General features: G+C 45.6%; 1 protein-coding gene across 1 annotated transcript; it reads left to right on the forward strand.

Annotated features, from left to right (window-relative positions):
• Positions 1-858: 858 nt before the first annotated feature.
• On the forward strand, positions 859-19,446 carry LOC110302372 (glutathione S-transferase A1). The gene is made up of 7 exons (XM_085827772.1): positions 859-967; positions 3,171-3,279; positions 6,213-6,264; positions 7,063-7,195; positions 15,282-15,423; positions 17,406-17,537; positions 18,339-19,446. Exons 2-7 carry the CDS (start codon positions 3,193-3,195, stop codon positions 18,462-18,464), a joined length of 672 nt encoding a protein of 223 aa, XP_085683898.1. The 5' UTR covers positions 859-967; positions 3,171-3,192; the 3' UTR covers positions 18,465-19,446.
• Positions 19,447-20,469: the final 1,023 nt, after the last annotated feature.

A 20,469-nucleotide genomic window follows, 5' to 3' on the forward strand; every position in this document is an offset into this window, starting at 1 on the left:
GGCATCTCGGAGGCCAGCCAGATCATCAGGTAATGATTAATAACCAAGACCCATGAACCAAGGATTAACTAACATCACGAATCAGCTTGTGGGTGTGTGAGTGAGGTCAGCGAGAATGACCTTGTTGTGGATAAGAGCCATGTCTGAACTTGGCAGGAAGGATCAGTAATTCTCACTAGCTTGGAAATGGCATTGCTAATGGTGACAAAGCAACTTTCCCACAGGAGTAACTGCAGGGACTCACAGGCTGCACTGAGAGCTAGAGCAGACTGCACAGAGTGTGACTTGTCACCAGATAAAGTTAAGTGTGAGCTGTGCCCTTCCTTTCTGCCCACAGGCTCTTGATTTTTTTTTAATCAAAGCAGGACAAAGATTAAGATAGATATCATGCTATTGCAGGATTTTAATATAACATGCTTCATCAGATAAAATAAGCAGGGAGCAGTGTGACCTGTTGTGTCCAACTTAGCCTTGAATTTGAGACAGTGCATTAATTCTGCAATTTAGGGCTCCTTAACAAGCCATCCCTCAAACCCAATAGTTTAATGTCACATTGTTACATAGCAGAGGGTTCCCAGGTTGACTCTGTGGTATTATTTCTTCTCCTAGTGCAGTTTTTCCTCCTTCCTTTCTTCCCTTCTTAGCCAAGATGTCTCTTTCGGGTTACTCACAGGAGCATGGAGGAGAGGTGACTTAGAGGCCCATAAGCATGACACCAAGAACTTCATGAATGGAGCCAGATCTTCAGGGAAAGGTGGTGGCTTGTCAGCCCCTCCCGCTGATTTGGCACCTTTCAGCTCTATCATGAAACTCTGGAATCTTGGACTCTATGTGTGTCTATGGGAGGGGCTGTTCCCTCTTTGTCCCCACACCCTGGGTAAGAATTGTCACCTTACTAAAGTAGCGTGCACACTCCTCTGGAGCTGGACTGGGAGCTGAGTGGAGAAGAAGCCAGGACTCTCACTAGGTCAGTATTCTCTCTTATAACCCGTGGAACCTGTTCTCAGGTCTGCAGCACAGCAAACTAGTTTTTCAGTGTTATATTTAGTTAGCATGCACTGATTGCCCAAAATAACTGGATTTATTAGGTAGTTCTTACCCCTGTATATAATAGGCTTTGCTCATATTCAATGTCCATTACGATTGATTTACCTGCATTTGGTTCTGGTTCATATGCATTGCTTTGAGACTGAACATCCAGTAGCCACCTATTGTTCCCCCTCTATTCCTTCTTTCGGTTCTCCCTCCCTCCTCGTCCCTTTTCCCTCCATCTTTCCCTCCTCCAGTCTCCCGTCCTCCTCTTCTGTCCTTTCTTCTTCCCTTCTGTTCCTTCCTCCTCTCCTGCTCCTCTTTATTCCCCTTCTGCTTCTCTGTGTGTCCCCTCCTTCCTGCCCCTCCTTCAGTGTCACTGAGCCAAAGGGTGGGGTTTAATGGATTTGCAGGGGAATCTAAGGGCATGGGATTTAGGATAGTGAGGAGTGGGCCTGGCCTGGCCTCTCAGGCAAAATGAAGATCAACACTGCTCTTCTCTTGAACTGCATCCCAAACCCACAGAGAACTTGCAGATTCCTCTCACTTAAGAAGTAAAATTCATGCTGGGCAGTGGTGGCGCATACTTTTAATCCCAGCACTTGGGAGGCAGAGGCAGGCGAATTTGTGAGTTCAAGGCCAGCCTGTTCTATAGAGTGAGTTTCAGAGAAGCCCTGGAGAAATACAGAGAAATCCTGTCTCAAAACAAACAAACAAACGAAGCGAAATTCACCACAGACCCTCCCGGGTCCCTCTCCCAAATCAAGTTCCCAGCTCGGTTTTCTAGGTCATTTGTGTCTGATATGCGGATTCCCATTGCTTTGATAATTCTGTTGAAAGAACTAGGTACTTAGATTTGTTACTTTATTGCTAGTTTATTATTTAAAAACTCAACACAGCCTGTGTGTTTAAATGGTGAGCCTGAGAAAGCAAGTGGGAAAAAAGTGTGAATATTGAACTATTGAGCCTTGGGATATCTGAGGACTGTGGCCTGAACTTGCCACCGTGTACCATATTTTCTACACGACCACAGAGGTGCGTATAAGGGAATGAATGGGAGACAAGAAAATGATAATCTTTGGAAACTTTAAAAGTTCTGCAAAAGATCCAGCTGGAAAAAATCAGTCTGTGGAAGAATGAGGATGAATATGAGCAATGACACTCAGCAGTTATGTGGCCAGTCCTGTGCTGAGGTTCTAGGCAGTCACAAACATGGAGAAGGCTCTAGGACTCTTGGATAGCATGCAGCTCTAACTCTGGGAGGTTAGAGAGAGCCACACAGCTCAGCATGGATGTCATGTATAAGGCACTTGTCACCAAGAAGGCTGCAATGACCAATGTTGTGCAATGACTGCAGCGTGGGGAGGATGGAGCGAAGGACTTCCCTGAGAGCCTCAGCATCTCAGAGTCCCTGGGATGTCCCCCAGACTGAAGCTGTCCAGGGGAAGCTAGTGCTCCTGGGAAAAGACAAAGAAAAGCAAACAGACAGGAAGGAACAGAGCTTTACAGTGAATAGCAGGCAGCTGTTACATGCCCAGGCAGAGCAGCTGTAACTTGACGACAGGGAGGCCAACATCTGATGGGTAAGAATGCTGCCAAGGAGTGATGGTGACAGCAGGCAGAGGCCACCACTCTAGAGCATCTGATGTCTTCGAGCCTTTACAGCCACTGTCACGTGTGAAGCTGACACTTCAGCTACTCTCCTTCGGCACCATGAAACACTGTTCAGGTTCACAGTAGGAAACAGAACTGCAGAGAGAAGTGTGCAATGGCACAGGCAGGGTGACAAAAGGCCAACAGAAGCTTCTAAACAGAGTAGACCAGGAATCAAAGAACCAGGGAGGGACTGAGCCTCACGGCCTCTGGGATGGCTCTGCACCCCCAGGCTCATCAGGCTCCCAGGTTTTTAGTCACTGTAGGCTCCAGCCAACTCTGCTTCTGTCCCCAAGGGCAGCTGAGTCTGGTTTGGTGCAGCTGCAGGTGGGTAGCCACCACTGGGTGAGAAATTAAGTTGTAAAGCTCTCCCTCGGCTCGCTGCAAGCCAGCCATGGAGGAGGCAGTCTGCCCTTCGCCAGTGTGCATTACTAACCCCATCCACAGGACAAGCTCCTGGACTGACCTCTCTGCCTTTTCACCCCTAGACCGTGAACCACAGTTGCTGCTATGGCCGGAAAGCCCGTGCTTCACTACTTCAATGCCCGGGGCAGAATGGAGTGCATCAGGTGGCTCCTGGCTGCAGCAGGGGTGGAGGTAGGTTGTGCAGGGTTCTGCAGCTGGACCCCAGAGCCAGTTTAAAATACTTCTCTAAGCTGAGAGACTCCATGCCAGGAGAAGCTCGGGAAGTTTGCCTTTAATGGTTAACTGTCTAGTACTAAAAAGGGGATAGATCCACTGGACATAGTGAAATTTGACTGTGCTTTCTAGGAAGAAATCATTCACAATTAAAATCAAATAATTAATCGCTTACTTGAGATTAATCAAATTACATAATGAAACATGGAAACAGAAACTTGAATACTGGTTATTAGGTGACACTAATTGATTATTACAGATTTATGGTATGATATTGTGACTTTAGGAAAGCCACTGTTCATTCAAACAACTCCATATGTTTGGAGTATATATGTTATGTGAGGTGTTTGTGCTGTGGCTCTGTGACAGCACAGGTCTGTGTGACATTACAGCCAGTCTCAGAGAAGATGGGCACAGAGATGAGCAGGGTGGACTGCAGCTGGGGTATTGGAGCTGCGGACTGTCACATGAAGATATTTATATCTTGTAGTTTTACAACAGAACGTGAAGTTTCCATGATAAAGATGGTTTAAAGGGACAGGGAGTGAAGTGATGGCTCAATGGTTAAAATCCCACACTGTTCTTACAGAGGACGGGTACAGGCTGCTCACAAACACCTGTCACTCTAACCCCAGAGGGTTCCCATGCCTTTGACCATCATGGGCAATTGAGCAGACATGTGCATGCACACACACACACACACACACACACACCTTTCCACATATAGTATAAAAACATTAAAAGGGATAAACTATACCAGAAAACTAGGTAGAGTTAAATTTAAATCACCCACCACAAATGAGATGCCTGACACAAAAGGTTGTAACAAACGATCTGTTGAAAAGGAACAACACTCAGTAATCAGTTTCCCATGACTATCAAATGGCAGGCAAAGGGCTGTCGGGAGGGTATAAGTGGTGAATAAGAGAGAGCTCGCATCCTCAGGCAGCCTCTATGTCTATGAGCTTCAGCTTTCAGTGTGAGTGGCCCAGGTGAGGAGGGGAGAGCAGCATTCAGCAGCTAAATGCTTTCCTTTCAAGCTTTTGAGCAGACAATGCCGGTAGGCTTTAGTGCTGCCCTCTAGCGGCAACTCTGGGGAAAACACCTCCCAGGTCACACCAGGGGAGCTCACCAGTTAGGAATGCCTGGGGATGAAGTGGTGGATACTGCTGGCTGGAGATCAGGTCCTCAGATAGCAGCAGAATGGGAGGCTTAAAGGATGAAGTGGCATCCCGGGAGGACCGCTGGTGTCCTCCCGTAGTGTCATGGCCACGTTTTTAAGATTTATTTATTTATATGTAAGTACACTGTAGCTGTCTTCAGATGCACCAGAAGAGGGCATCAGATCTCATTATGGGTGGTTGTGAGCCACCATGTGGTTGCTGGGATTTGAACTTTGGACCTTCGGAAGAGCAGTCGGGTGCTCTTACCAACTGAGCCATCTCACCAGCCCCATGGCCACGTTTTTAACCTAAGCTGTGCAATCGCCCCTTCTCCATTTCTAAAGGCTTCCACTGGATCCTTTCTGAACGAGGGAGAGCATAAGAACTCCAGAGCCGTCCCCGGGGAGAATGCTTTAAATAAACACATAATTGGCTTCAGAGTCCATATGACAGCGTTGTCGCTCAGGGATATGTGCTAAGCCACTGGGGTGCTGAGTTCAGCACAAGAGGAAGGCTGGATGGGGCCATCTGCATAGAGCCTTCCTCTTCTGAGTCCATAGTCACTGGGAAGGCAGTGGGCGGGGCCGTTAGACAGCCTGGCTCAAAACTTGCAGATGCCATGTGCCTGCAGGTCGGCCATTGGGATCACTCTCACCATCGACCTCACCCCCACCAGCCCATCACAATTCAGCCCCATCTATGATGACTGCTGTGTGATCCCTGTACCTCTCTGAAGGTTGTACAAGTTGCTGACGCTTCTATTTACGTTGCCTATGAACCCTATCCTGTCAGGTTATGGAACCATGAGAAATCTCACTAGGCAAGGTGGAAGCCAATTTTCAACCTTGTAAAACTAAAAATTTCTTTACAATATGAAGGGAAAAGAGTGGTTTAGATTACTTTAGAGGGCTGGAGAGATGGCTGGGCCTAAAGATTAAATATGGGTTCAGATCCCAGTAACATATGTAACTGCCATGGTGGGTTGTCACTGGGTATGTGCACACAAAAACATTTAATACTTATACATAAATCACATAAATATATGAAAACCACAACAATGGCCCTGAGATGTAAGCACCTTTACCAAGGGGCTGGTGTAATGGCTTAGCTGTTTAGAGTTCTTACTGAACATGCAGGCAATCTTCTGTGGTTTGCAGCACCCAGATAAGACAGGTAATAACTGCCTGTTACTCCAGCCCCAAGGGCATCTCTACACCTGGCCTCCTTGATCTTGACCTCCAAGAGGAATGTATTCATATGTAGAAAACACACACATATGTTTGCATGCATGCACAACTAAAATTAGTAAAAGTAAATCCTGAAGAAACAAAACCCAAGTGGTCATAGGTCTATGCCATGCACCAGGATGGAGATCTGGAAAGATCTATCCTGTTCTCACTGGAATTAGCAGGCTTTCCTGACAGTCCAAAACCTTAACAAAGTCCCAGTGCTTGCCTGCCAGGAGATCACTCTCTTCTTAGGACCTCAGCATGGCCATCATGAGTTCTAGAGGAAGAACGAGCCAAGAATGAGCAGCTTGGTTGTGCTCAATGCCCATCTGCTGAACAATCTATTCTGAATTTCCAAGTGGTCATGAATAGACTCCTTTGTATCTTCTGGAGGTTTTCAGTTCTGCAGATGAAGCACCCAACAGGGACCACTGAAGTTCAAAGGTCTACAGTAACACAGAAGGAGCTAATGAGCATGCTTTTATTTTCCTGCTTTCAGTTTGAAGAGAAGTTTATACAGAGTCCGGAAGATTTGGAAAAGCTAAAAAAAGGTATCATAGAGCATATGTGTGACATCAGTGAGGTGCCTCAGGGAAGGCCTGTCTGAAGGTGATGTTGGTGGGTGGTGGGTGGGAGTAGCTGGAATGGCAGAGTGGTCTGATGTAGGTGGTGGGGCTCCCTGAGTGGCCTGAAATGGGAATAGTGGGAATGGGGGCGTGGTCAGATGTCTCCACAGATTTGTCTGGTGACTTGGGAACTTTTCCTCATTAATTCTGCATCAGAGTGAGCTAATTCACTCAGGCTCACTCACTTCCTCTGTGTTTTACCTACGCTGCCCATCAACCACAAGCACATGACCAGGGATTAAATCATGGATGGAGAAACAGCTGGGATGTTTTCTCAAGCATTTTTATTATAGCCTCTGATGAGTTACTATCCCCTGACAGATACAGGCTGGAAGATAACAAGGAGCCTCACTATATAAGAAACACCCTAATGCCATGAACATAATGAGACTTTCAGACTCTCTATGTAGCTCTGTTTGCATGGTGGTCATTGGCTGTCCCTCCTCACCTCCTTAATTCACCCAAGGATGTGAACATAAAACCATGCATGAGAGATATAATATGTATGTGGATAGGAAATTAAGGTGAATGAGAGATGCTCAAAAGAGGATGAGATGGGTGAGGCAGAGAGGAAACAAGGGCTAAAATAAAGGAGATTCCACTTGAAAGACAGACAGCTGCTCCTTACCTGTCCTCTGCATGTTGGGACACTTCAATAATTTTCTGCTCCCAAGAAGTGAGTCTGGGACACTCGACAGACCTTTTCCCTTTATCCTTTCACAGATGGGAATTTGATGTTTGAACAAGTGCCCATGGTGGAGATTGATGGGATGAAGCTGGTGCAGACCAGAGCCATTCTCAACTACATCGCCACCAAATATGACCTCTATGGGAAGGACATGAAGGAGAGAGCCCTGTATGTATTTCTTGTTTTTTCCCCAGTGGGAAACAAGGGAAGGATCTGGGTTCCTCTTTCAGGGAGCAAGAGAGTGGCAGAGTTTGTGTCTATGGTGGTTCTGGGTATTAAACACTTAGGCCAAGGATGGCAAATTTTGTACAGGGGAGGGAAGAGCAGATTGGATGGGTTCAGGAGAGTGAGACTACAGCAGGGGATGATGCTCAAAGCACAGCACAGGTACCCAGCTGCAACCATGAGGGGCCACAGCTCCTGAGCTTGGTGGAATCATGACTTCAGGCACTCAAGCTTCAGTGACTGGACCTCAGCCAACAGCTCAGGACAAAGGACATGGGAATGGAGGTTAGAGGAGGGTCCTAGGGAAGGAGGGGACAAAGGAACTGCTACCTACATCCAGGAAGGAATACTGCAGAGCAAGAACCTGAATGCTAGCCAGTTCTGTGGATTGGTCAACTCAATGAGCCTTAAAGAGGCTGTTTCCTGAGGACCAGGGTCACGTGAAGGTTTAATTCAGGACAAGAGCAGCCAGGCTGGTGGCAGCACCCACACTGGGACCCACTCTGCTCTGGCAGAATCCTTCATTCATAAAACCAGTGTGGGAGTGTCACAGTTGCTCCCAGAACTAGAGTGATATTAGCCAGCAACACTAATGGGAAGACATGTCCACGGGAAATAGAGATTGGCTTTAACAGTGCAAGTATAGAAATATTCATAGCACTATTATTTATAATTTTCTACTTGTGAATCAGTGAAGATATTCAGTAATGGATGAAAGAGGAGGTTCCAATTTAGCCATGAAAATAGATGGTGCAGTGAGGGAAGCAGGAAAGGATAAAGAGCAAGCATTGTATTCTATAAAGGAAGCAGACACCAGGGCCACATGTTCTGTGGTTGATTTCATGGGAAGTGTTCCTGTACTCAGCATGGATAAGAAGGAAGTGGAGGGAAAGGGGATCAACCTCTTCTAACATTGCAATATGCTGACGTTGTTAGACTGCCACGGACATACTGAAACACAGAATACCATCTTTCAAGGAGCCAAAAATGTTATAGTGTGAAAATGTGATGCCTCACCTTTCCAAAAAGAACTGTATAAAATACAGTTTAGAACAAGGGAAAACATGTGTCTAGTGATATGCTCTGGACTGACAGAATAAAGAAATAGACAAATTGCCACGTGGCCGTGGAGTGCCCACTTTAATCCAAGCCAAGCACTCAGGAGGAAGAGGCAGGCAGAGCTCTATGAGTTCAAGGCCAGCCTGATCTCTAGAGTGAGTTCCAGTACAGCCAGGGCTACAGAGTAAAACCCTGCCAAAAACAAAAACAAAAACATAAAACAAACAAACAAAAGAAACAACAAAAACTTTGATAAGGATATTTATTTGAGGTTGACTTATAGCTTCAGAGGTTAGTCCATTATAATCAAGGCAGGAACATGGTGGCATCCAGGCAGGCATGGTGCAAGAGGAGCTAAGAGTTCTACATCTTCATCTGAAGGCTGCTAGTGGAAGACTGGCTTCTAGGCAGCTAGAAAGAGAGTTTGAAAGCCATGACACACCTACTCCAAGCAAGGCAACACTTTCTAATTGCCACTCCCTGGAACAAGCATATACAAACCATCACGTTCCACTCCCAGGCCCCATAAACACATGAGTCTTTGGAGGAACATAACCTATATATAAGATAATAAAATGTACATTTAGTCCAACTTCCATACTGTATAGCAGTCTCAACAATGTCAAAAGTCCAAAGTTCAAGGTCTCTTCTGAGATTCATTCAAACACTTAATTGTAATCCCCAAAGTAAGACAGGAAACCTGCTGGGCAAACTCCAAACTCTGCATCTCCAAGGCTGATGTCAATGTGGTCTTTAGATCTCCAACTCCTTTTTCGTCTTTGTTGACTGCAACAAACTTCTTTTGAAAGACCCACAACGTGAGGACTCCCTCACGTTCTGACTCAGGAGAGGCGACACCCCAAAATCACCCACAAGAAACGATCTTGCTGCAACTTGCAAGAGGATTTTTATTCGAGAGCGTTCTCGGGCCCATGGTCATACACCACGCAGGGGTAGAGGACCATGGCGCGCTGAGTAGCTGAGTAAGGGGGTATTTAAAGGAAGAAACCACAATTCATGGAGGTGGGGAGGGCGTTGTTGGAAAATACCAAAAATACCAGTTAAGAGTCACAAGGAAGTATAAAGTCACAAGTGTCAGGTTATCTCTCAAGACAGTTTCTAAGAGCCCCTAACAATCTAAGAGCCCCTAAAGATAGCACATTTGCATTGCAGGTTCCAGTAATGGTCAGGGTGCCATTCTTTGAATTGAACCCAGGAAGCGGGTAGGTGGAGGAATGTCGCTATCTGTTTTATGACCAGTACCTGGAGCACTAAGCCACAAAGGCTACACTCCCAAGCCTGGGCCCAAAAGCCTCGAATTTTGTTTTTACTTTGCTATACTTTTTTAATACTTCTTCATTCCCCACTTCTTCTAGTTAATAGTTCTAATCTTAGAACTAGACACTATCTTCTCCCTGACATAGTTGATCCTTTAGGGCATGGTACTGTTATCTCAAAACTAAAAGCCACACTGCATTAATTCTTGTTTTAATAAAGGTGACTTGCCTATTTAACACACATGGACCTATAATGAAAAGCAGAAGCAAAATCAAAAGGGGTCCCATAAAGGTAGAAAGTAGGGTGGTCAAGAGTACAAGATAAGGGCCTTTCCATCCGAGGCTCAAGGTTTTCTGCGTGGAGATGTCTAGCAGGTCTTCTGGAGCAGGCCTTCTGGAGCTGCTTTTTGCTCGCTGTCTCACTCACTGGAGCACCTTGAGCCTAGAGAACAAAGGCTGGGAAAGCAGCATGTCAGCACTATGTACAGAGGCTATTTTTACCAGTGGAGGGGGCCCCCTGTAGAGTAATTCATAAGGGGGTCAGTCTAAACTGTCCAGGGGTGTTTTTAACCCTGAAGAGCAAAGGGTAGGAGAGCTATCCAATCATTAGTGCCAGTCTCCGCTGTCAATTTGGTTCTATTTATTCTCTCTACCTGTCCTGAGCTTTGGGGCCTGCATGCACAATGTAACTTTTAACTAATCTCTAATATCTTGGCCAGTCCCTGATTTACCTGGGCAACAAAGGCAGGTCCATTACCTTGGGAAGATTTCTTTTAGGATCTTCAGTCCTGGTAGGAAAGGCTTTTATCCATCTTGAAACGGTGTCTATAAACACTAACAAGTACTTGTTGCAATATCTAGCTGGCTTAATTTCTGTAAATTCTACCTCGTCATAGCACAGGCCTTGCAGCTTTTGGCTATTTCTTCTGTCAAGTCAGAGAGTCCTGTAACATAGCAGTCAAAGGACCTAACCACACCTTTTAATTTCTTGGCCCCCAGGCGAGTCAAATACTGTCCATAACTTGATAGTGCTCAGGGGTGTATCTAAAGCTGGTCTCTCTGATGTCATAATAATCTTTAGGCTCCTTGACTGCCAGGATCATTGCTCCTTGAGTCACCTGTTTGGCAGTTAGATCTGCTATCTGATTTTCTTTAGCCACAGCATCTTAGGTCTTTCTCCATCAGTAGGGCCTGTTTTATTTCTCTAAAGGCTTTCAGGTGATCTGGGATCCACACAAACACTTCCCCTTCCTTGGTTAGGAGGTACAATGGGAAGCTAAGGTCGCCAACCCAGGTGTCTAGAGTCTGTAGAAGCCAGCAAGTACCCAAGAATTTTCTTACTTGCCTTGGCGTAGTTAGCCACTACTTCCCGTCTCGAAGGGTGTATCTCAAGTAAGTAACTTCAGTCTGACACAGCTGAGTCTTTTTAGCTGAGGCTCGGTCTTCAGTTGCCCAGGTTTCCTGTCTAGATCCTGTCTTTTTCTTTCTCTCCTATCAAATTTCTCTCTTGTCTAAGATCCCTCCTGTTTTCTCTTTCTTCTGCCTCCCGCCTCTCTCTCTCACACACACACTTTGCCTCTTTCACTAATCACATAACTGTCTCCCTCTCATAATACACCTTCTAATCTCTGAAGTTTCTTTCTGATATCGGGAGCCAACTGCCTTATGAAGGCCGGCCGGGCCACTGAGGCCTTCTGGGCTTCCGAGGTAAGATTAAAGGGAGTGAACTGCCTGAAGGCTTCCATAAGCCTTTCAAGGAACATTGAGGGAGGTTCGATCGGCCCCTGCATTACCTCTTACCTTAGCCAAATTAGTGGGCCTGTCTCGAGGCACCTTGGAGACCAGAGCCTGGCGTTAGATTTTCAAGCTCTCCTTACCTTCAGCCATGTTGCAGTCTCAACTGGGGCGAGTCAAAAGGAATCCCATGTTGATCTCATTTTGTAGCTGTGTAAACCGCTGTTGGCTTCCGGGCCATTTTTCTAGCTTCTAACAGAATTCTCTCTCGCTCTTCAGTTGTTAAGAGCATCTGCAACAGCTGTTGACAATCATCTCAAGTAGGCTGATGAGAGAACATAAGGAACTCTACAAACCCTGTGAGGCATTGGGGATCCTGAGAAAGGGGGTGGTTAGTTTTTCAGTTATAAATACCAACAGAGGAAAATGACCAGTACTGAAGGGTTTAAAGTTTGGGCGGGTCCACCAGAGTCCGCCCGGACTCTGTGCTCTGCAGTTCCATGTACCCGCAGCGGTCCGCCTCTCGACACCCCGAGGGGTTTAGGGTTCCCTCGGCAGCTGGGGTTGAGGCTGTGGATAAGGGGAAGGTTGTGGACTAGGCCACTCAGGAGGCTTCATAGATTTTGGAGGAGCCGAATTGGCTGGTGGCTGCGATTTGGGAGAAACCTTTAATTTCTCTTGTAACTAATAACTTATGAGCCACTAATCTATAACCAAGACATATAAAAACATATTTATACTTTTGAAACTATTTAGAAACAAAAATGAAATGGCCGCATACATTTGCTCATTTAAACCAACCAAAATTCTTAATTTTTCTAGCTGTAACTTCAAGAGAGGAGCACCTTGTCACCTGATGAATCTAATTATCACAAGCACAGGGATTTTTGTAGAACTTGAGAAGCTGCTGGTCCCTATAAGAGCAGCATTTATAATCAGCTCCTAGCAGGACTTCTCTAGCCACACTAGATTCCTAACTACAGGTGCAGGGCTCCAAAGACCAATTAATACTGTTTATTTTATTTTATTTTTTACCAAATTATCCCCAGATAGTCGGAGAGTACTGCTTTTCTCAAAACCCATTCTCTCACATCTCAGGTGTAAACTATCTCTAGTCAGGGTATAAAGCACCTATGAGAATTACCTTTGCTTTTCTAGATTTTCACATAGCTCTAAACACATACACAAAAACACATAAAACAGAAACCAACAGATCCAGACACATTCGACCCTTTTTTGTCCTCCACAAGCAGGCAAAAGAATTAGACGATTTTGGAGGGGGAAGCTTCCGCTTCAACAGAACTCGGTCCCTCTGACCGATCCGGAGACGGCCAGGCGTCCCTGGCTCTCCTTACCTCCCAGGGCGTCCCCCGGGGCCACAGCCTGTGGTCCTCCTAGCATGTCTGCCGACCACAGTCCTCCGGTCCTTACGGCCCAAAAGGACAGCTGCAAATACCGACCGCGCGCGCATTTCAGACCCCATCACCCCATCGTCTACAAACACCAGCATCCATTTCTACCTAGACGACCAAAACCAGAGAAGCACACTTGTTCCTCACTCTGCCAGGTGTAAAACCAAGGCACGAGGTGGGACTCGAACCCACGATCTCGCAACCCGAAAACCAAGACACAAATTTCACTCTGCCAGGTGTAAAACCAAGGCACGAGGTGGGACTAGAACCCACGATCTCGCAACCCGAAAACCAAGACACAAATTTAATAAACTCAGATGGATCCGAACTCAGACTTCGCCATGCTTCAGAAACATAGGACAAGACACAAACAACCCAACACAACAAGCACATGTTCCAATGTTCGTTTCAGAAAACAGACACTCAAAACAGAGACACCGGCCAGCACACACACAAGAGGGGATCCCCATACCTCCAAGTCGGTTCTCGGGTGTGAGGGGTGGTCGCGTTTCCCGGCCCATGCACCAAATGAAAGACCCACAACGTGAGGACTCCCTCACGTTCTGACTCAGGAGAGGCGACACCCCAAAATCACCCACAAGAAACGATCTTGCTGCAACTTGCAAGAGGATTTTTATTCGAGAGCGTTCTCGGGCCCATGGTCATACACCACGCAGGGGTAGAGGACCATGGCGCGCTGAGTAGCTGAGTAAGGGGGTATTTAAAGGAAGAAACCACAATTCATGGAGGTGGGGAGGGCGTTGTTGGAAAATACCAAAAATACCAGTTAAGAGTCACAAGGAAGTATCCTAAAGATAGCACATTTGCATTGCAGGTTCCAGTAATGGTCAGGGTGCCATTCTTTGAATTGAACCCAGGAAGCGGGTAGGTGGAGGAATGTCGCTATCTGTTTTATGACCAGTACCTGGAGCACTAAGCCACAAAGGCTACACTCCCAAGCCTGGGCCCAAAAGCCTCGAATTTTGTTTTTACTTTGCTATACTTTTTTAATACTTCTTCACTTTCTCCTGTGCTGATTCCACTCCCTGTTAGCAGCTTTCCTCAGCAGATATCCCATGGCTCTGGCATCACCAATATCTTGGGGTCTCTAAGGCAACTTAAACTTCACATGTTCGTGTTTCATAATCTGGGATCTACACTTGATCTTCTGGGCTCCTCCAAAGGGCTTGGGTCACTTCTCCAGCTCTGCCCTCTGTAGCACTCTAGGCTCTGGTTGATCCACTTCACTGCTGCTGCTGCTCTTGGTGATCATCCCATGGTACTGGCATCTCCAATATGCTGGAGTCTTCCAGTGCAACTAGGCTTTACCAGTTGTTTCTCATTGGCTCTCTTCAGGGTGCCAGGACCCCTTCAGTTCTGGGCTGTCAACTGATATCTAGGCTGCACCTTCACCAGTGGCCTTCCAAGGCCTCTCACAGTGCCAAGCTTCAGCTGCTCTTCATGACCTCTTTACGCCTTCAAAACCAGTAACACCTAGGTGACTCTTACACATTTGGAAGTCCAGCTGCAGCATGAGGTACAACCCTGGCTAGCTCTAGAACACAGCTTCTTTGTGCTCTCAGAAAACACTTCCCAGAAGCTCTCACCTCAGTGATGCTGTCTCTTCTTAATCACCACTAATTTCTTAGCTCCAGCTAACCAGCATCAACTGGCCCAGTAGTCTCTTTCTCTTGACTACCAAGCCAGATACATGTAGCCGAAGCTGCCAAAGTTCTGCTGTTTGCTGGGGCTGGAACCTGGCCCCCTTGTTCAATTACATCATTACCAGCTTTCTGTTTCCTAACTACTCCACTGCCTAGCTTGGCTGTTCAGGAACTTGCTCTATAGATTGATGAAGATAAGTCTTGACAAATGTTAGCAAGCCTAGAATCTGTCAGTAGCATGTGGAGGTCATACAAATGTAATTTGTGAGAAATAGATGGAGAACTTCTAACACTGATCAAAAATGACTCCAGGCTGTACAGCACAATGGGAGATGAACAGAGACACTTGTGTTGAGCTCACAGGGAATGCAGCTTGTTAGTTCTGAGAATCTCAGTATGCTTGTTGAACAAACAATGTCAGGGAGAGGTGGGTACATAGGTAGACAGACAGACAGACAGACAGACAGACAGGGCTAGAACAAGCCTGTTATAGAGTTGATGGATATCTTGTGAGATGCCATCAATTATGACTGCATCTCTAGATGGGCCTGGGATTGATTATTTTTTGTGCTTGTGTTAGGGCATATTTGTGTAACAAAATGTAAACAAACAAACAAACAAAAAACTTGGAGGAGTGCAGGGAGGAGGGGTAACAGTGGTCTGGATATAATGTATAAGAGAAGAATTTTGTACAAATTCTCAAAGTGTATCAGAACCAGCAGGATGTCCAAGGGGGAAGTTAATATATCTGTTCAATGGAAGAGATAATGACCCACTACAGACAAATAGCTTTGCAAGCACCGGTCGTGGTAGATTTCTCAGCTTTTCACATTCAAATGTAAGATAGGCGATTCTTGACAATTTGGAAACTTTTGTCTTTTAGGATTGACATGTATTCAGAAGGTATTTCAGATCTGACTGAAATGATTGGGCAATTGTTAATATGTCCCCCAGACCAAAGAGAAGCCAAGACTGCCTTGGCAAAAGACAGAACCAAAAACCGTTACTTGCCTGCCTTTGAAAAGGTAAGTAGGCTCTTTGAAATCTGGGGACATTGAGTTTCAGGGACAAGAGAAAGGCAGAGGCTGGGAGACAAAGGCTACTGCCACACTGGCCTTCAATTCCTTGAGCCTGCTGTATAGCTCCTGCCCCACAGGGCACTGTGTAAAAATGGCCTGGAAGGAGCAATGGGTGCTTATGCCAGTCTAACATATAGCACTCAACAGGCTTCATGGTCACAACCAGCACTGGGCCTGTGGAAGGCTGAGCCACCCCAGAAAAGGGCCTGGGTCCTACAGAACACACTGGGATTCCCTTCCACAGAGAACTGCAATGAACAACAGATGGGAAAACATTCTGTTGAGTTACACAGGGAGGCCTGAGGGCAGCTGCCCGTCAGGAGGATATGATAGCAGGACAAAGATGGAGTGGAAATATCTGAACAGGGAGAGAGATGGAGGGTGGAGAGGAGGAGGCTGATGAAGAGATGTTAAGAAAAACTGGCCTGCAGGACTTGGTGTCTCATCTTAAGAGAAAAGCCACAACACCCCAGCAAAGAAAGATCAATGCCCATGCAGTACCTCTCATGGTCAGGGCTTCTCTTTGGAGGCAAACCAAGAACACTTCAGAAGGTGTTAAACTTCTGCCAAGTTAAAGATAAGAGCTAAAACTGTGGTCCTAGAGGAGGGCATCTTACAAATTCCTGAGGGACCTGGCTGTCTGCTCTAGAGGAGGTGGGACCTGCCTGTGGGCCCGACAGTCCAGGGCCTGTCTCATAGGACACACTGTCCAGTCATCACAGTTGAAATCGTCTCTGTGAGATTCATGACCTCCATGTACACCATGAGCCATGTTCTGAAGGACACTTGATGCTTCCTTTTGTAGTTTTGGTCTTAGGTTTCTTTTTTTCTTTCTTTTCTTAACGCAGAATCTCTCTATAGACCGGCATCAAGCTCACAGAGATCCACCTGCCTATGCCTTTTGATGCTGGGATTAAATGTGCATGCCACACACCTGGCTTCTGTTTGTTTATTATTGTGGGAGTGATAATTTTTTCCTCTGTGTGTGTGTATGTATGTGTGTGTGTATATATATATATATATATATATATATATATATATATATATACCATACTGTATATATATCAATCATACTGTATGCATGTATATATATACATATATATACATACACACACATTATGATACATTGTATCTAATGGTGTAGTATATTCTTTTCCTTTTGGTTATCTGTGATTTTCAAATGTATGCAAATCACATATGTCTGCAAACAGGACAGTGTTATTATTCAAACTTCATTCAACCAGAAATGTTGAAATAAATGTAAAATGCATATATGCTGCAGGATTGTAAGATTAGCACCCTATGGTGTTATCTTTATCACCCATGTTCATCTGTCCAATCATATCTCCATCGGTCCAACACTCATCAGGTCTAAGTTCCTGGCAGAGTCCTACTCTGTTCCCCTTGTGCAATTCAGCATGTCAGTCATGACCAGTGAAGTTAGGAGTCAGAGCCAATGCTGGAGTTTAGATTCCAGAGAAATGAGGAAGGCAGACAAAGGAGAAAGGCAGACACTGGGTGTTCTCTGGGGTGGATGATGCTGGCCTAAAGGTGAAGCCTTTGCCTATGAAAGACTAAACAGAGAGGACAGAGAGAGGAATGTCCTGAAATTTCAGTGCTCCATCATTTTCATACAAGGAGGAGAACCATATTGTGTCAGGGGCTAAGTGCTTATCACATGTGGAAAATATATGTAAGGGAGATGGTTTGAAAGGTCTGGAAATGTGGCAATAACAGAGAAAGGTCTCCAGGCTTTTAAAGAGGTCACACAGCTGACTTCTCATGTTCCCTCTTGCATCATAGGCCTAGAAAATGTCTATACTTTTATACCTGCCAAGCAAAGGCAGAGTGTCCCCTTGAGAGGCTTGGAGAGTAAGGGCTCCAGCCCAACTCTTTGTGTTCATAATCGGTCTCCTTTCATTTTGCAGGTGTTGAAGAGCCATGGACAAGACTACCTTGTAGGCAACAGGCTTACCAGGGTGGACATCCATCTATTTGAACTTCTCCTCTATGTTGAAGAGTTTGATGCCAGCCTTCTGACCCCTTTCCCTCTGCTGAAGGTGAGACCACCTCAGAGAGGCAGCCACACACATGCCTCTGACAATACATGGTGGGCCTGGGGGCTATGGTCCCTACCCTCTGGCCTCCAAACTGAGCTACTAGACCCTCAGACTGAGTCTTAAAAATAATCTTTTTACATGTGGAGATTTGAGGATGGTATCCCAGGAAGAATAGGTTGTCCTCTGTAATGAGAAAGAGGCGCGGCCCCGAAGCTCTCTCCTTGGACCCCCTGTTCCTGGCAGGAGGCTTCTGGCCTCTCTTTTATCTAGAATTCTGTGTGTTTTTATGTCTTGCCTTTACTCACTCAATGTCTGAGCAGGCCTCTGTCATGTGATCCCCTTCCCTCAGCTCTGTCTCCTGTTCTCTGTAGCCCGCTTTCTTCTCCAGTCCCCCCTCATGCTGTCCCCAGCCCCATCCCATCACCCCATCTCTGTCTCCCATTGTGAAAACTGGCTGAGTTGCTTCTGGTTAGACTTGGACATTCCTATCTCCATTTGCAAACCAGCTTTTCATGCCTTTCTTTCTCTTTCCTTCTCTATAATTCACACCTGAGAGACAGTGCCATAGAGGCAGATCTACAGGGCATGTCTAGAGGAAATGGTAACTGGATGTCAAAGGAGCTCTGAAGACAAATGATACTGAACACTGCTTCTGGCTCATGGTTTTTCATGCTTCTCCTGCCTACACTGGAGCTGTTGCAAGGATGCAGTTGATGGTGTTCTGGGGGGGGGGGGGGCTCAAATCCCTGGGTCGTGCACATGCCTACTACTAATGGTCAATTTGTGGTTTCTGGATCACAGGCCTTCAAGAGCAGAATCAGCAGCCTCCCCAATGTGAAGAAGTTCCTACAGCCTGGCAGCCAGAGAAAGCCTCCCATGGATGCAAAACAAATTCAAGAAGCAAGGAAGGCTTTCAAGATTCAGTAAAGCTGCATTGATGGAGCCACAGAAACTGGCCTTTAATGGTTTGCAATTATAAAATGTATTGTTGATCCTGGCTATTTTGCAATAATAAAAAATGAACAAATGGTATATGTTCCTCATAAGTTCTAAGTATGAGCTCAGATTGCTCAAATCGCATACAAAGAGGAAGGCAAGCAAGAATCACTTCACAGGAAACAAAGCTTGTAAGGCATGAGGAGAAATTAAAAATAACACACACACAAATACACACGCACACATACACACACATACATAAACACATACATACACACACATACACACACACATACACACACATATACACACACATACCCACACATATACACACACATACACACACATACATACACACACACATACACACACACACACACACACACACATACACACTAACAAAAGATAAGGTGTAACCAACTAGCATCAATGTAGAACAAACCAAAAAGTTTAAAGTGAAAGAAGAAAAGCTGAACTCTCCATGAACTCTTCAGCTCGGGGTCCTCTTACCCCTCCCATCTGGAGATTGTTCCCGGAACACACCTGAACTTTTTACCCCAAGGTACCCCCTCCCAATTGGAAACTGCTCCGTGAACATTTTTTAGATAAGGGGTCTCCTGGAACAAACCTAGTCCTACCCCTCCTAACTGAAGACTGTTCCAAGAACATTTTTGAGATAGGGGCCTCCTGGTACTACCCCAGAATGTTCCAATAGATCGAGTACATTGCCAAAATATAGGACACGACCCCTTGGTTATGTAAAGCCCCTTGGCAAAGCCCCTTGGTGACGTAAAACTTGTACTTTTCCCCTTACCCTTCTCCTATAAAAGCCTGTGACAAGTCTGGGCCAATTGTCGATTCTCCTCTGCACCTTGCTGGCTGCATGAGTTTCGACCCCAGATATCTGGTATATGTGCTTTTTATGTGCTTTCTTGTCATTGCTGTATTAAATCTTACTCTCTATACATCTTAAGTTCGGTCTCAGTGTCTTCTTGGGTGCGCGGCTGCCCCGAGGCTTGAGTGAGTGTCTCCCTTTGGGAGTCCTGGAGTCTTTCAAAAGCAATATTAACTTACATGATGAGGAAGTGAAAAGAAAAAGGGAAAAATTAAACTGGGGAAAATTTAAGATAAAAAGAACTAAGTTGGAGGAAGCAGGCATTAAGCAACTGATGAAAGAGGTTTTAAAAGGAAAAACAGTGAGGAAATGAGGAAGCAAAGTTAAATGTTTAAAGGGAAGGAGGATCTGGAGGCCTGGCCCAGATGGAAAGAGCATTGGTTGCTCTTGCAGAGGACCCAGGTTAGTTCCCTAGCATCTACACCACGTCTCACAACTATGTTTAAGTCCACCTCTGTAGGACCCAATGTCCTCGTCTGACCTTTATGGGCACTGTACACCCATTACACACACACACACACACACACACACACACACACACACACACACACACAGGTACACAAAACTTCTCAACACATAATGTAAAAAAAATTTAATGCAAAAATTAAAATACACAGGAAAATATGCTTCCAGGAAAAACAACAATAACAGAAAGTATCTTTGAAAAGTATCTCTTTGTAGATACATATGGTAGCACATACTTAGGAGGGAGAGCTACATGGATCTCTGTGAATTTGAGGCTAGCCTGGTCTACATAGTGAGTTTCAGAACAACCAGAGCTACAGAATATATTTGCCCTATATCAAAACAAGGGAAGAAAGAGAGAAAGAAAGAAAAAAAGCAAAACAAAATTCTGTCCTTGTTCCAGTGGAATCCTCTGACTTCATCCCTTCTGTGCAACATTGAACTTCCAGACATAGGCCTGCCCTGCATATCTTATGTTGAAGTCTAGCCTTGTGAGCATGCCTAATCCTACTCTCTAATACCCCGTGCCCTTCCTCAGGTCTAACCTGGGCTCATCATCCTTGCTGTGGTATATTCTGATGAGTTCCACTTACATTGTTATCAACCTCCAGCTCAGAGCAGGGCCCATGTCTTACA

Source organism: Mus caroli, unplaced genomic scaffold (assembly GCF_978045245.1).
Source record: "Mus caroli unplaced genomic scaffold, Mus_caroli_1 scaffold_11, whole genome shotgun sequence".
Taxonomy (NCBI): domain Eukaryota; kingdom Metazoa; phylum Chordata; class Mammalia; order Rodentia; family Muridae; genus Mus; species Mus caroli.

What these genes read in the sequence shown, in the direction of transcription:
- LOC110302372 (XM_085827772.1), top strand. Translation starts at nt 3,193, where the DNA reads ATGGCCGGAAAGCCCGTGCTTCACTACTTCAATGCCCGGGGCAGAATG. An exon ending in ACTTGCCTGCCTTTGAAAAG is followed by an intron (nt 15,424 to 17,405) that starts GTAAGTAGGCTC and finishes TTCATTTTGCAG; the next exon opens with GTGTTGAAGAGCCATGGACA. An exon ending in CCCCTTTCCCTCTGCTGAAG is followed by an intron (nt 17,538 to 18,338) that starts GTGAGACCACCT and finishes TCTGGATCACAG; the next exon opens with GCCTTCAAGAGCAGAATCAG.